Source organism: Hemitrygon akajei, chromosome 16, assembly GCF_048418815.1.
Source record: "Hemitrygon akajei chromosome 16, sHemAka1.3, whole genome shotgun sequence".
NCBI classification, from domain to species: Eukaryota; Metazoa; Chordata; class Chondrichthyes; order Myliobatiformes; family Dasyatidae; genus Hemitrygon; species Hemitrygon akajei.
Window position 1 is genome coordinate 35,536,812 of NC_133139.1, and position 17,706 is coordinate 35,554,517.

Below are 17,706 nucleotides of genomic sequence, written 5' to 3' on the forward strand. Positions count from 1 at the left end.
CAAAAACTGTATGCATCCTTGACTATGCTCTAGTTGGCTAGGGCCATGAGTTGACAGCAGCTACTGGTGGATCCTTGTTAAGATACAAAACGGGTCAGAGATCATATCAGTTGCATATTCCAGGCCAGCTGCCAAATATTCTGACAGCTTGCTAAGCATAAAATATCAGCAAAGGTACCTCTTGCTATGTTAACTTAGATCAGTTGCATTGTCGTCCTGCTGATTTCAGAACGTAACCCTTGAATTCACTCATAAGATCCCCTGTAGCATGCACGTACTGTGGAAGTTTATCACTCTGGTGATGATGGCTAAGCCTTGCTTCTCTAGTTACTGTACATGTAATCTTGCTCTGCTTTGGAAGGAGACTTTGACAACTCATCATCTTCTCCATGTGATGTCACAGAACAAAATCAGTGACTTAAGGTGACAGAGCAATGGATTCACTAGATCTTTATAAACAGGAGTTTGATAATTCAGTGTTGACTCCTGGAATACTTTATTTCTTTGTGCACATCCATGTTTTCTTGTGATTCTGAAACTCATGCAGAGTACATGAAGGAGATAGAGTACATGAAAGAGATCATGGATGATCAGCCATGATCATACTGAATGGTGGTGCAGGCTCAAAGGGCCGAATGGCCTACTCCTGCACCTATTTTCTATGTTTCTATAGAGAACATCCAAGATAATGAAGAGCATGAAGTCCTTCCGCTTTGTTATTTGGCCACACTAGGTCCAGCTGGCACAGCTTGGATGGTTGTCTCCAGATGGCTGGAGGCCTTCCAGCACAGATCTAAAGCAGACTAGGAGACATAAGTCTTCTTTCATCTGTCATTTTGCTCCTTGAAATCAAATTTCTGGATTCTCTTCGTGCTTCTGTTCCATCTTTCCAAGATGGCATATGACAACTCACCTTGATTCACTTCAAGCAAAAAAATCCGGCAGATGCTGGAAATCCAAACCATAAACTGAAGATATCAGAGCTACTAAGCAGGTCAGGTAGCAACCATGGAGAGAACTGTGTTGTGGGATCTGGAAACGTTTTGATCCAGAGACTCTTTGGAAGTCAAATAACGTTTGGTTGTCATGGCTGTTTATTAGGTGTTCATAACATAGAAAATACCAGTAACCAACTTGCTCTACTGTAAGGAAGGGAGAGAATAAAGAATGAACAAAGAAAAGTAAAGAAGAACGCAGAACAAAGAACAAAGAAGTCATCCGTGTCTTACACCAGCTCGACAGATAACAAGACATTTTGTGATAAGAGTTAACCAATGAAATGGTCAGATTCAATAGCATGATTCCAGATGCAGAGAACCTTCTAGAAAAATAAAGAATCAGCTCTGTTACAACTACTGAAAATTTACTGAATTACACACATATATAACAAGTTATTATGTAAAAATATAAGCAAGCATAGAGAAAGTTGAACTACTAGAAAAATAATTTTTTTTCACTCTGTTCCAAGTGTCAACCTTTCAATGAAGGATTTATCAGAAGTGGAAAGGTGATCAATGGAGTAAATTATTTATAGACTGGAACATAACTATATCTGATACCAACCAAGGGGATTTGTTTTGTATTAAAACAGGTCAAGATTAGAACCTAGTCCACTTGATCTACTGGTAAGCCTTTGACTTATCAAGGCACATAAAGGATTCTTGTAAAGAACTATCTTTCTTTGAGCTGAAGAAATATGTCTTTACCCAGAGAGAAAGGGAATTTGTCCACCTTCTCGGTTGATTTTTATTTTGTATTCTCCACATGTCCTAACACTGTCATTTATCTTCACTAAAAGAATGAATGGATCACTCATATCAGAAAACTCAACCAGTTCAATGATACCTCCTCTAAGTCTCTTCAGTTCTTTCCCAAAATATACTATAGTGCTAAGTCCATGTTATGTATTCATGAACTAAAGTACACCATCCTCCTTCATATGAATCTTAGCTTCCATATCTTGAATGATACCAGGTTCATCTCAAAAAAACCTCAAGTACTAACGTCCTCAAGCAGGATTGGAGCGATATCATTGATAATATTTCAGGCTATCAAATTAGATCCTTGCTCTAAAATAATCAGGATTGCTTTATTCTACTTCATTATCCCATCATCATGATCCTTTCCCTAGCTTAATGTATGGAATGCAACGGATGACTCTTTGAAGTTCACTGTACCACCAGGCTAACATCGCTCAAATTCTTGCCCTCACATTATGAAATCCAATTCGGCTACATTAAAACATGATGCTTCACAACGTCTGCTGAATATCATTCAAGCAACCAAGCTGTTGTTAATTATTTATTTATTGAGATACAGTCCGGAGTTGGCGAGTGGCCTAGTGGGCAAGGCATCAGACTAGTAATCTGAAGGTCACTGGTTCGAGCCTCAGCTGAGGCAGCGTGTTTGTGTCCTTGAGCAAGGCACTTAACAACACATTGCTCTGCGACGTCACCGGTGCCAAGCTGCATGGGTCCTAGTGAACAACATCGGTGGCGTGGAGAGGGGAAGGCCTGCAGCTTGGGCAACTGCCGGTCTCCCATACAACCCTGCCCAGGTCTGCGCCCTGGAAACTCCAGGCGCAGATCCATGGTCTCTCGAGACCGACGGATGCCACCACCACAGTCTGGAATAGGCTTTTTGATTGCACTGCACAGCAACTCACGATTTAATCCCATCCTAATCGCAGGACAGTTTACAATGACTAATTAACCTACCAACTGGTATGTCTGGACTGTAGGAGGAAACCAGAGTTCCTGGGGGAAACCCATGCATTTACTGCGAGAACGTATAGGCAGCGGCAGGAATTGAACCCTGGTCGCCTGCACTGTAAAGAATTGTGCTAACCACAATGCTACCATGCTATCTTTCTTTATCCTTACAATTATCATAAAGTTAATGTTTAATGTTTTCAAACAAGCAAATGCACATACAATTTAGCAATTTAAGCTATACCCTCAGCCATCCTTTTATCTGTGGGTTCATTAATTATAAGCCATTGCTAACAATATAATCATTTCGGGTTATTTTGAGTCTTATCATGGATCTTAGTGTCTTTAAGTATTATCATACTCCCATTCATTAATTTATGAAAATAGCCACAGTCAATTTTGCATCTGGAGAGCAAATGTAGCAGACCATAGCTTGGTCATATTCTGTCCTTGTCCATTGCTCCTGACCTCTGGTGCCTCAGGTTCCTCCCACTTCCCAAGAAACATGTGAGTTGGCAGATTAATTAGCCGCTGTAAATGTCCCCGTGTGTATCAGTGGGAGACAGAATCTGGAGTGAGTGGATGGGAATGTGGAATAAATCAAATGGATTGATGCTAGTGGGTAAACACGAGGAAATCTGCAGATGCTGGAAATTCAAACAACACACACAAAATGCTGATGGAACACAGCAGGCCAGGCAGCATCTATAAAGAGAAGCACTGTCGACGTTTCGGGCCGAGACCCTTCGTCAGGACTAGCTGAAAGGAAAGGTATTAAGAGATTTGAAAGCAGTGGGGGGAAGGGGAAATGCGAAATGATAGGAGAAGACCGGAGGGGGTGGGATGAAGCTAAGAGCTGGAAAGGTGATTGGCAAAAGTGATACAGAACTTCCGTTAATGAACATTGACTTCTCTAACTTCTGTTAATGCCCCTCCTCCCCTTCTTACCCCATCCCTGACATACTTAGTTGTTTGTTTTTCTCTCTCTCTCTCTCTGCCCAGCATTCTGCCTGTTCTCCATCTCCCTCTGGAGCTCCCCCCTCCCCCTTTCTTTCTCCAGACGCCTCCCGTCCCATGATCCTTTCCCTTCTCCAGCTCTGTGTCACTTTCGCCAATCACCTTTCCAGCTCTTAGCTTCATCGCACCCCCTCCGGTCTTCTCCTATCATTTCGCATTTCACCCTCCCTCCACTACTTTAAAATCTCTTAGTATCTCTCCTTTCAGTTAGTCCTGACGAAGGGTCTCGGCCCGAAACGTCGACAGCGCTTCTCCCTATAGATGCTGCCTGGCCTGCTGTGTTCCGCCAGCATTTTGTGTGTGTTGTTGTTTGATGCTATTGGGTGCCTGGTGTCAGCATGAAGTCAGTGGCAAAGGGTCTACATCTCTCTGTGAATCTTCCATCCATAAGTGGCCATTGAATTTGGGCATGGTCAGAAAGGAATTGCCTGATGATCTTGCTCTTCCCAGATCAAATTTGTTGAAACAATTTTGCAACAAGCATAATGACGTGGGGCCAGGACTGTGTAACTCATTACCATATGGGGATTGTGGATGAGATTTGTTTTGGCTGACCAGGTAAAGAATACACTTGATTTCTAAAGTAATGGAGAACATGATTCATGTCTCAGAACTCAGCAACATTTCAGTTTGCATCATCCCATGAAATCAGCAGAATAATTTATTTAAAAATACGCCATTATATTCCATTTCCCACTGATTTGTGTAGTATAAACCTAATTACTCTCAAAATGGATAAGAGCTTCTTTGTAAAGAAATCTTGTTGCTACTGGCCTTTAAATTAAAAATTTTAGTTCTGTTGCATTTAGTAGAAGTCCCTAGCTTAAGTATTTTTTAATATATGAAAGACTTTGATTTAAGCTAAGTGAAAGTCTCAGACATCTGTAAATGCAACCTCAAGAAAAGACAAACAGGTGAGTTAGATTCACAGCTCATTTATAATCAGCTGCCTCTATTTCCATTGCCATTCCTATTGCAATCACCTCTATCACAAAGATCACCTAGTGATCGTCTTCCCACTGGGGAAAATTCAATACAATGTTTCCTTACATCTCAGCTTTCTTCACTAATGATTACCATCCCAACAGCTAGGAGACCATCTCGATGTATGGCGCATTCAGTTTTCCCAATTGTACCAGTTCCAGGGTTTGACCTCCGAGACAAATCACAACTAATGATTTGAACAGCTTTGTGAAGCAGTATCCATCTTATCCTCAGCTGTTACATTCAGAGTCAAACCTCCAACAGAACATCTACAATATAGAAACATAGAAAACCTACAGCACAATACAGGCCCTTCGGCCCACAAAGTTGTGCCGAACATGTCCTTACCTTAGAACTACCTAGGCTTACCCATAGCCCTCTATTTTTCTAAACTCCATGTATCCATCCGGGAGTCTCTTAAAAGACCCTTTCGTATCTGCTTCCACCACAGTCACTGGCAGCCCATTCCATACACTCACCACTCTCTGCGTAAAAAACTTACTCCTAACATCTCCTCTGTACCTACTTCCAAGCACCTTAAAACTATGCCCTCTTGCGCTTGCCATTTCAGCCCTGGGAAAAAGCCTCTGACTATCCACACGATCAATGCCTCTCAATATCTTGTACATCTCAATCAGGATAAAGATGATAACTATGATAAAGATCATATTTTTAACATTACCCAAATTCCACATTGATACAATTGAAGGATTTGAAACATACCCTTATAAAGTTAGCTATAAATAAAAGTAGAATTATGGAGGCCTTTGATTGCAGCTTAGTTGGTTGTGATATTGCCCCTTTGTAAGACAGCCATGTTGGTTCCTGTCTTAGCTGATCTCAGCAAACGCACTGTAGAGGATATTGAAAGTTTTGGACAATCCGACCTGGCTTGGGAGAAAAAGAATCAGGCAGACTTCTACGTGTAATTGTTAAAGACCACATATGTTGGAAGGATGGAATAGAGCCCAGTTGTGATTCCTGATATAGAGTCCTCAACATTCGGTGCTTAGACTTGTATGACTAGTATATAAGCAGAGTTAAAATAAATCCCATTTCTTATCTGCCTGATCAAAATTAAGACATTATTCTGCCTAGATTCTTCTTCCTATTCATATTGTAAAACCACTCCCAGCTCAAGTTATTCTGTGGAGCTGCTGATTTGTTTTGTCATGTCTATCCACAATTGTACCGGTCCCTTTAAGTTTGTAACAACACACCTTTCTTGTACCGAGGGAAAGTTCTGACAGGCCATTAATACACAATCTGAAATATTGGCTTTCCTGGGAAGGTTGAGGAGGGCATCTAATTCCAGCCAGAAAATGACAGACAGCGCATTCACTTACATTTGCTGTTGGTGGATCTCAGTCAACAAAGACAGCTACACATAGCGGAGGCAGATGGTGCTTTATACTGAGGGAAGGGCTTCTCTCAGCAGTCACCAGAGGCAGCATCACAAGGCTAATGGGGAGTAAATTGTAGATTTAAAGCTCTGTCATGTGCAAACTAAATCTAAGCTCTAAGCGGCTCAATGACATCTCTCCCAGGTCATTCTTTTCTCCAGTGGTCAGCTCTCACTTTCTCTTGAACACTTACAATTGAAACAAAAGGTATTGTACTGTAAATCTCAGTGCTCCCATATATTTTTACTGCCAAAACAGTTTTATTTCATGCAGTTTTCATACTGAGCAGAATACATCCCTAAGCAGGAGAGATTTAAAGTTGCATAAGTGACCATACATAGAAAGAGCAACAGTTAAAAGGTTGTGACACACCCAAATGTTTTCTAACCTTACAATCACCTGATGTAAATGTTTCCTTAGAGTCATAGTTCAATTTTAATAGTGGCCTGGGACAATGACGGTGCTCAACTTGTCAGTATTAAACTGGCATCAGCTTTAATATTTCTGTTTTCTCCCATTGTCACAATAGCCACAAATATCATTGTTGCAGCCAGAGAGAGAGAAAAAACTAGGAGTAGGAAACTCTGCAGTGGCTGCAGATGGGAAGTATAAAGTCGGGATAGGACCAAGGCTAGCTGTGGTTCACATTGGCACCTCACACACACACAGAAATAACCTACTGATAATGCCAACCAAGCAAAGAAAGCCTATTTTGCCAATTGTACAGGGGAGGTAGACGACATAAAAAGAACAATAGTGAAAAAAGCAGGGTTATTTAAATCTACTTCACAACAGCTGTGATTTACTTTTGATTGCAGTTTGCAGATGCCAGCAAGTTTCAATAAATTATCAAAAATTCTTAAATGGGATAGATTACTCTTAATCTGATCAACATGAAATAAGTCTGTGTGCATCCTGTCCAACAACTAATTCAAAATTACTCTAAGCAATCACATCAATTACACAGTTCTAACTAAAAAAAAACAGAGAAAATGCTGCAGATGCCCAGCAGATTTGTCAGCATCTGGAGAGAGACCAGTTAGTGTTTCAGGAAGAGATGCTGTTTTAAAGCTTGAAATAGGTGCCTCCAGTATTTTGATTAATTTCACAATCTTTTTCAGTTTCTCTCCGTACAACAACATTGGCTGTGGTTGTAACAAAGCAAATTTGTCTTTTTAAGAACACCAGCTAATTTCAGAATGGTATAAATAACTGGACAATACAGAAGAAACCTTATCTGTTATAAAGAACTCATTCCCAAATCTTTGTATAATACGAGAACAAAATACTTAACTTTAGGTAAATTACATTTAGAATTTGACTTTTTTCTACAATTCAAACAGATTCAAAAGCAAAAATAAAGGAAAAAATTCAGCCCAAGACATTATTGAAATGAGACCGGTAACAATGAAAACTACAATTTCTTGACCAAAGTGGATATATACTCACTTCTTTCATCTCAGTAGAAACAGTCTTCAGTTCCCCTAAAACCAGCTCCAGATCTTTAACAATACACATAATTTGCTCTTTCACTTTGGATTGAGAGTCCTGAGTCTTTAAATCCTCTCCATTCCCGCTCTGTTCCCCAGACATTACGAGCTTTTGGTTTATCTCCCTCCTCTCTTTTCTCAGCTCTCACACTCCCATTCCTTGTTGGTGCATGAGGCAGACTGCCTTACTGTCTGCAGCAAAGACCTCTCTCTGTCAGTGCCAGAGTTATATCCTGCATATTTTAATATTCAATCAGATCTGAACTCACTTAAAGCCAATCCACTGCCACTAAACACATTCAGTCCCAGTGCTCTGTAGGATAGATGGTATAAATAACAATCACACTTTACTTGTGCATCTTAAATATACAGCTATTATTTGTACAAATGAAATGGGATATTTAACACTGTACAATGCAAACCTCCTTACACTCAGACTTCCATTGATAGAACCATGGGACAAAAGTCCTGAGGCACAGGAATAATCTTCCAGAATTTGCTCCCGTTGAGAATGTCTCTAGGCAGGTAGAGATTTTATCAGGCATCTTTTGTTTTACTTATAAATCAGCCTTTTGCTGCAGTGTGGATGAATGAAGTCAAGGTTGCGGCTTTGTGGTGAATTGAAAAATAGTGAAGCAAAGTTATTTATTACCACCCTCATGGCTCAGTTCATTGATGCCCTCCCCTGTTAATACGAATTTACATCTGGACCAAAAGGCATAGTACTCAATGAACTGTGGTCTTACATGGTAGTACTGCCACTGCCATCAGCATTTCTATACAGTGAAGTGAAAATAATTTAAAAAAATCAGCAACTGCAACAGCTTGCTGCTCTTAATCACTGTCACACTACATATACAGGTGAGAACAGGGTTGACTACTAGAAAATGAAGCACCAAAAACCCATTCAGATCCTTGTGCCTAATCCATTATTCAATAAAGCATGGCTGTTCTTCTGCCTCAGAACTACGTTGCTGTACCAAGTCTCTTATTATCTAAACATCGATCAGCCTCTGGCTTGGATCTACTCACTGAACTTCCATGGCCTTTCTGAAGAGAGTTCCACAGACTCAGTGTCCTCTGGGTGAAGAAATTTCTTATCCAAATGGCAGACTCCATATGGTGATAGTGTAATCCCTGGTTCCCAGCAATCATCTCACGTCTACCTTTGGTTAAGCCACCAAAAGATTTTTGCACATTTCAGTGAGATTCTCTTTCATTCTTCTAAACTCAGGAGACTGTGGCCTAGTCTGTATCATCTCGCTATGCAATAAACCCAGCATATGATGGCATCCCCACTGCTGAATACAAGGTATGAGCTCAGCTAATTGGGCACATTAACACAATGGACTTGTAAATAATATTCATACATGAAGACCGGAAATTAAGCTATGATAAATAAGTAGGGACTCTTTTCTTCTTTAGAGTATTATCCTTCCCTCATCCACTATCCTCAATTAAAAGAAAAAAATACCTTTATTCATCCTTGCCCAATATATCTACTGGACCATGAACTGCAGCACCTCAAGGAGAGCCTCAATATCATGTCTAGCAGAGCAACTAAGAATGGACAATAAAGGTCAGCTTCACCACAGTGTCCATGTCCCAGGACTGATGAATAAAGTATGACCAACCATACCTTAGGCTTCAAAGTTGCTGAAGTTGTCTTATCTGCATGGAGCAGAAACAACAATTTCTAGGCAGCTACGTACCCTGTTACACCTTCCATTGGAAATCATTAACAGCCAGCTCATGCAAATAACTACTTGTTCTTGTTGTGACACTTAATGGCATTTTGCAGACCAACATAAGGTGCATTACCGCCACCTACTGAGCTGGAGTGTGGAGCAAAGAGACATGAAGTATATCCACCAAATTCCCCCTCCCTCAAAATATCAAATAATATCAAAAAGTCTAATGCTTTTCAGAAAGTCAAATACACACTTATGTACATTATGATGGCAGTGATAACCTAACAGACTTTTCATGTTAAACCATATCTTTCCCAAGGATCTCAATTTAGCAATTAGATGTTTCCTTTGTACCTCACGAGAACTGCATTCAAACAATACATGCTGCACCATTTCTTGAAAAGTGCACTCCCTACAGATGCCCATATCATACACATCAATTCTGAACAGGGAATTATTCAACCTAGTACGTCCAAAACGTAAACATGTAATTATAACTTCTTCCCTGCCATTATACCCATCTCTAAGTTGAGTTCCCACCATCCCCTCAATTTTACTTTGCTGCACTTTCTTTTCCTTATCTCAACTTAGTTACCACAGTGATTGAATAGAGTTTTTAATAATGGCTTTCATCTCTGCTTTCTGGAAAGGCACAACCAAATTTATATTCTTAAATTTAAGTGATTTCTTGGCCAGAATGTCTGCTACCATGATTCCTTCAACCCCAACGTGGGCAAAAATCCATAAAAAAAGGATACATATGCCTAGACCCTGCTACCTCAACGGATGTTGTCCAGTCTCAAGAAGATTGTCTGGCCTACAATTTGAAATACTTGCTTTAATAGATGTCAAAACCGAGAATGAATCAGAGAATCAAAGAATGAATGAGAACACAGAAATACATAATCAGGGTGTATTTTTCTGGCCAGTTCCAAGGCTAAAATGATAGCAGCCACCTTCAATGTGAATATTGATACTTTGTCTGATAATCTTTTCTTAATAGTCACCCAAATCTTCGGAAGATAAATGAAACAACGAATGACCTATTTCTGGATCATTTGAGCCACCTTTATAGATATGTAATAAAGCATAATATCTGTCTTGCATATATTGCTGAGTTACCTGTACCACTGATATACAATCAATCTTCATCTTGATCATTTTTGGTTTTCTTAAATCAACCACAGGCAAAGGAAAAACCATGGAGGAGTGATAGAAGGAGTATATTGGGACCATTTTCCACATTAAACACCCCAAGATTTTGTGCCCATTTATTTCCCAACCACGCAGACCTTATGAATGAAGTGCTTCCAACACTCTAACACTCTTCTAATGTTGGCAACTTTATGCCATCTTCTGTTAACCCAATAAACCATTGCTAACAGCAGCCTGTATAAGTGTAAAGGTAATTCACCCATTTCTACCAGTAATGCCGAAATTGGAGATGATTTCCCATTTAAAATGGCGCTACTGAAGTTGTGTGGCAGTGTATCGGCAATTCAGAAGGCAAGATATATGGCTGCAAGCATTACGAATAACATCTTTTCTGAAGTAAATTGTGGTCGACTATCACCGCAAACGATGAAGAAGCAAGTGAAGGTGAAACTGATTTAAAGGATGAGCTGTACTGGTGTATTGTAAAGCTGGAACACAATGTGTTCAAGACATGGTCACAGACAGAGTTGGCATCGCTAGTGCTATTGGAGTGAATGATTTGGAGAGAGGTCAATGCGGAAGAGTTTCGATGCCCGTTCACCTAACCCGGGTGTGAGGTTGGATCGCCACAAGCACTGAGCCAATTTGGTGAGATCGAGAACGGCTTTGGGCTGTGCAGCCCGGATGTGTCACTGCACCGGGACCCAGGTCCTACAGCAAGGAACTACCTAGTGCTTAGACAATTTAAACACCAGCCTAGGTAGACTGGAAAGCCCGAGTGCGGAGGCAAGGGTGGGGCTGATTTCCTGTGATGTTCATTCCACTCTCCAGTCGCCTCTGTGAGTTTTGTGCCATTTTTGCCCTGCTAACATGATGAACTGAGATTGAGGCTTGGGCCTACTGTGGCTGCTCTGGAGAGCCGATCTAAGGACTCAATCTGCTTCAGAAAGCTGTCGTTTGCGATTATTGTTTGCATGATGTGTGTGTTTTTTCCCTTCTTTCTCTTCACAATGGTCATGGTCTTTAGAACCATAGAACATTACAGCACAGAAACAGGCCTTTTGGCCCTTCTTGGCTGTGCCGAACCATTTTTCTGCCTAGTCCCACAGACCTGCACCTGGGCCATATCCCTACAAACCCTTCTCATCCATATACCTATCCAAGTTTTTCTTAAATGTTAAAAGTGAGCCCGCGTTTACCACTTCATCTGGCAGCTCATTCCACACTCACACCACTCTCTGTGTGAAGAAGCCCCCCCCAATGTTCCCTTTAAACTTTTCTCCCTTCACCCTTAACCCATGACCTCTGGTTTTTTTCTCCCCTGGCCTCAGTGGAAAAAGCCTGCTTGCATTCACTCTATCTATACCCTACATAATTTTATACACCTCTATCAAATCTCCCCTCATTCTCCTGCGTTCCAGGGAATAAAGTCCTAACCTATTCAACCTTTCTCTGTAACTCAGTTTCTCAAGTCCCAGCAACACCCTTGTAAACCTTCTCTGCCCTTTATTTTTTTAAATTGGGTTCTCCGGGTTTCCTGTTTTGTGGCTGCCTGTGAGCAAACAGATCTCAAGGTCAAGTCGAGTCAAGTCAACTTTATTGTCATTTCAACCATAAACTGCTGGTACAGTACACAGTAAAAACGAAACAACGTTCCTCTGGGACCCTGGTGCTACATGAAACAACACAAAACTACACTAGACTTTGTGAGACAGCACAAAGCTACACTAGACTATGTAAAACAACATAAAAACTGCACTAGACTACAGATCTGCACAGGGCTACATAAAGTGCACAAAACAGTGCAGGGCAGTACAAAATTAATAAACAAGACAATAGGCACAGTAGAGGACAAATTACAATATAATAATAAATGATGTAGATGTCAGTCTAGGCTCTGGGTATTGAGGAGTCTGATAGCTTGGGGAAGAAACTGTTGCACAGTCTGGTTGTGAGAGCCCGAATGCTTCAGTACTTTTTACCAGATGGCAGGAAGGAGAAGAGTTTGCATGAGGGGTGCGTGGGATCCTTCACAATACTGTTAGCTTTTCGGGTGCAGCGTGTAGTGTAAATGTCTGTAATAGTGGGAAGAGAGACCCAGATGATCTTCTCAGCTGACCTCACTATCCACTGCAGGGTCTTGTGATCTGAGAGGCTGCAATTTCCGAACCAGGCAGTGATGCAGGTGCTCAGGATGCTCTGAATACAACCCCTGTAGAATGTGATGAGGATAGGGGGGGGGGGGGGGTGGGAGATGGACTTTCCTCAGCGTTTGCAGAAAATAGAGACGCTGCTGGGCTTTCTTTGCTATGGAGCTGGTGTTGAGGGACCAGGTGAGATTCTCCGCCAGGTGAACACCAAGAAATTTGGTGCTGTTAATGATCTTGATGTTCAGTGAGGAGTGGTCACTTCGTGCCCTCCTGAAGTCAACAACCATCTCTTTTGTTTTGTCCATATTCAGAGACAGGTTGCTGGCTCTGCACCAGTCCATCAGCCACTGCATCTGCTCTCTCTATGCTGACTCGTTCTTGCTGATGAGACCCACCACGGCCACGGTGTATAATTTATGCATTTTTTGATAATAAATGTACTTTGATGTTGATGCTGTTGTTTGATTTAATTGCTCTGCAACATACTCACAATGCTTGAGTCTGAGGGAAGGGTTTCCCAGCCTTTTGTGTGCCATCGATTCCACCATTCACTGACGGGTCCATGGTCCCCAGGCTGGAAACCCCTGATCCAGGGACTTGGAGATCGCTTGTGAGGCTGACCCATAAGCAACACTCCATAATCAAAGATTTAATTAAAGCAATATACGTTTGTTTAGGGCGACCTCCTACTCACACCCCAATCACATCCAACTAAGCACCTCAGCACATTAACGGCATTTTAACTCGTCTCTATAATTTTATTCACATGCACCTTCCATGTTAGCCTTGTGTCCATCCACATGCCGAGAAAGTTTACCACTGATTCCTGTTTAAGAGATTGGCCATATAACTTGAGATCAATTGTGAAAGTAATGTTCCTTTTGGAAAAACAAATAACTTGAGTCTTTGCAACAGAAAATGTAGCACCCCCACCAACGTCCCCATTCCTCCACTTCATTAATAGCTGCCTGCATTGTCCTAACTCTGTAACTTATGTTCCTGCCTCCCTTCACCATTATCAGCATCTAATGATTTGGAAGTGTCTGAGCCAAGAAAATATCATTAATCATAATATTAAAAAGAAGTGGGCTACATACACTCCCCTGTGGCATCCCACTCTCTGTCTCATACTCCTTAGAGAATGTTGTGAATTCCTATCACATAAAAAATCTTGAATCCAATTGAACATTCTATCACCTATTCCCATCTTTTCCAGTGCAAGCGGCAACCCTCGTGTCCATAACATATCATAAGCTTTTTCTACATCAAAGAAAGCTGCTAATGCTGATTCTTTACTAACTTGGGCCTTGTAATATCACATACTAAACTTAATAATGACTCAAGCCATAACTACTTATCAATGAATGAGCTGATTTATATTGACCACTTGCTTCTTAATAGAGATGTGAAAGTCCTGAGCTAATTACTTTGAATTGATCCATAGTTTTTAATGCTTGACTCATTGCCATATTTACATGATTGCTATAAATGTTAAGAAATCCTAAAGGTTCTCAGGGCTTCGCATAGTTTTATGAACTGAGATCAAAACAATGGATTGAATCAAAGCTGCAAACATCATAAAATGCCCGAGTTCAAGGTACAAGGTAACTGCACACATTTCAAGCAATTGTGGAAACTGAGGAGAGACGATTCCCTTCATTTAGGAAAGAGACCATGATTAGCTATGAATAGCTAGTTTAAAATTTAGCCCATCAACGAAAATGTGCTTATTTAATTTCCCTCATCTACTTTAGCTGATTCATCCCTCAATCTTACATAATGGCTTTCTCTATGAATGATGATGTTTTTGACTATGGTCTCCGTTCAGGTACATACAATATTCTATCATATTGTGATCGGTGTGTTCCAGAGCAGCTGCCTGGTTATGAAGAAGTTAACAATTAATCCTGCCTCTTATAATTTATGGTCTAAGTTAGCTTGCTCATACTTCAGTTCCACGAGGTATTGCTCCAGAAAACAGTCCCAGACAAATTCTGGAATGTACATTCCAATTTGGTTTGGCCAGCTTACAAAAAAAGATTAAAATCTCTACATGATTATCTTTGCAACAAATTTTTCCCTCTCTCTTCTTAATTAATTCCCCCTTTGATTGTATATCAAAGCCGAGCAGGAGAAGAGACACCAAGGCTGTTGTGGGTTTTGTGAACCATTCGCACAAGTATATTTGTTCCTTCTTCTTATCCACACCTGTTCTGATTCATAAACCTTCCTCATTGCTGCTCCTTGTTTTCTGTTGTCTTATATCTTGTACTGTCATAGCATTAAATACCTAGGAGTATTTTATTCTCAAATTTTGTCACCATGCTATTGCATCTCTAACAGTTACAAGGTAAGAAATCAAATACTAGTATGTATTAAATATTTAGCATCTCTCACAAAGTCTGAATTGTTGATTATCAAGTTCAAAGTAAATTTATTAAAAGGTACATATACAGTATGTCACCATATACTACCTTGGAATTTATTTTCTTGCTCTTATATGTTTGGGTAGTTCATGGACCTATGTTAACAAAATAATCATGTTGTTATTATGCTGACCAACTATAGAAATTAACGACTCAAATCCCCCGACACAGTCTAATAATCTGGTATCCATTGTGGGTGGATAGTGTGCAGTGTGAGTGATTGTCTTGGACATTTTTATTGAGATCACAAGACCACGTTGGGCATTGGTACATAGAATACTGTAAGTTCGATTCACTGGGTCAATGGTGAGACCGACTGCGAGGGGGCTGCGTTCCTTTTGCGGTGGCAAGAACTAGGCCAAGGCCACAGGGTCCCCTGTTGCAGCCGATCAGAAGAGACGCTGAGGCTGTGTGGGAGAGCCTCTGTAGGGCACGCTGGAATCCAAACTTGGGTTGGGTGTTGGGCCCTCCCATTGGTATTGCCCTTCAGTGCTTGCTTGGTGCTGCCCTCTGGTGTTCATTCAGTGAAAGAACAAGCTACAGCGGAACAACTTGCCATTAATTCTACGGTCATGACATTCAGGGACTTGGGCTATATTATTATTTTTCTTTGTGACAGTATCTTTTTCTGAAATCGTAACCATATGTGTTCTTTGTGCTATGTGCTGTGTGTAGTGTGCTGTGTGTTATTGGTAATGTGTTTTGCAACTTGGCCCCAGAGGAATGCAGTTTCATTTGAATATATTCATATATGGTTGAATATTCACATATGGATGCTGTCCAAGTTGCATGCCATCTTGGACAATGACTCCCATCCACTCCATAATGTACTGGTTAGGCACAGGAGTACATTCAGCCAGAGACTCATTCCACCGAGATGTAACACTGAGTGTCATAGGAAGTCATTCCTGCCTGTGGCCATCAAACTTTACAACTCCTCCCTTGGAGTGTCAGACACCCTGAGCCAATAGTCTGGTCCTGGACTTATTTCTACTTGGCATGATTAACTTATTATTATTTAATTATTTATGGTTTTATATTGCTATATTTCTACACTATTCTTGGTTGGTGTGGCTGTAACAAAACCCAATTTCCCTCGGGATCAATAAAGTATGTCTGTCTGACTGATAATTAAACTCGAACTTGAAGCTGAACACTTCACCCACCTACCTTGTGCTCTCTACCCTTCATCTCTCCCTTAATGGTTCCCATTTCCTCCTTCCTTGTCAGATACCAGGACCAGTAGCCTTTGTGTTCCTGCTTGTCACTTCCCAGCCTCTATCTGCAGAACCTGCTGCCTCCAATGCTGGCAGGCAGGGATGTCTCCAGGCCATGACCCCTGCTGCTGATCTCAATGGTTCTAACAATCCCAAGTAGATTCAAAATCCAGACTCCATCGCCATCAATGTAGGTTCCAAGGACTTTGGACACCTTCAAAGTGCTGATTGCTCAACCTCTAACTCCGACTCCAGGCCAGGTCTTCATGTGCTGACATTGTAACCCCCATCTCCCCATCCCCCACCACCACTCTGCAATCCCATGTCTCAAAGGTTCCACCGCCAGCTCTGGGATCCTCGGAGACTCCATCTTCCTCTCACCCCACCTTCCCTGAACTCCCCAACCCTCCTCTCTCCTCTGACACTGCCAGCCCCTTCCTCCCTCTGATCCCAGCTCTCATCCATGCTGGGTCTTCACCATCCTGCTCTTTCCTCAGTAAGGACCTCACCTTTGTCCTCCCGCACCCACACCTCACTGAGTTCTGCACCTGCCATGACACCGAGCTCTCCTTCTGCCGCCTTTGTCTCTGGGCCTACTTTTTCGGCAAGGACTCTCCGATGACATAGAAACATAGAAAACCTACCACACAATACAGGCCCTTCGGCCCACAATGATGTCCACAAGCACCAGGCCATTATCTCCCACGCCATTGACCTTATAACTCTGGGGATCTCCTATCCACTGCCACCTACCTCGTAGTTCCCTCACCCTGCACGTCCCATTTCTACCTCCTACCCAAAATACACAAACCTGCTTGTCCAGGTAGACCCATTGTTTCTGCTTGTTCCTGCCCCACTGAATTTATATCTGCATACCTCGACTCTGTTTTATCCCCTCTGCTTCAGTCCCTACCTATCTACATCCGTGACACTTCACGCGCTCTTGATTTTTTCATTGATTTCAAGTCCCATAGCTCTGATCATCTTATTTTCACTATAGATGTCCAGTCCCAGTACATCTCCTGCCCTCACCATGAAGGCCTCAGAGCTCTCCATTTCTTTCTGGACGCCAGAACCAAGCAGTTCCCCTCCATCACCACTCCCCTCTCCTCCGTCTAGCAAAACTTGTCCTCACTTAATAATTTCTCCTTCGGCTCCACAAAAGGTGTAGCCGTGGTCACTCACGTGGGTCCCAGCAATGCCTACCTGTTTGTTGGCTACATGGAACAGTCTATGTTCCAAGCCTACACTGGTATCACTCCCCAACTTTTCCTACGCTACATTGACAACTGTACCAAAAACGACCATGGCTGCTTCCTGCACCCATGCGCAACTTGTCAACTTTACCTCCAACTTCCACGCTACCCTCAAACTTACCTGGTCCATTTGCGACACCTCCCTTCCCTTTCTCAATCTCTCTGTCTCTATGTCTGGAGACAGCATTTCTACTGATGTCTATTAT

The 17,706-nt window shown here is 41.7% G+C and overlaps 1 protein-coding gene across 1 annotated transcript in view; it reads right to left on the reverse strand.

The window, feature by feature from the left end:
• Positions 1–7,788, reverse strand: part of LOC140740362 (uncharacterized) — a 95,089-nt gene extending 87,301 nt beyond the window's left edge. Inside the window, exon 1 of the mRNA XM_073069508.1 lies at positions 7,565–7,788. Within this exon, the coding sequence (XP_072925609.1) occupies positions 7,565–7,708 (144 nt within the window). The 5' untranslated portion in view covers positions 7,709–7,788. The remainder of the gene's footprint in view (positions 1–7,564) is intronic.
• Positions 7,789–17,706: the final 9,918 nt, after the last annotated feature.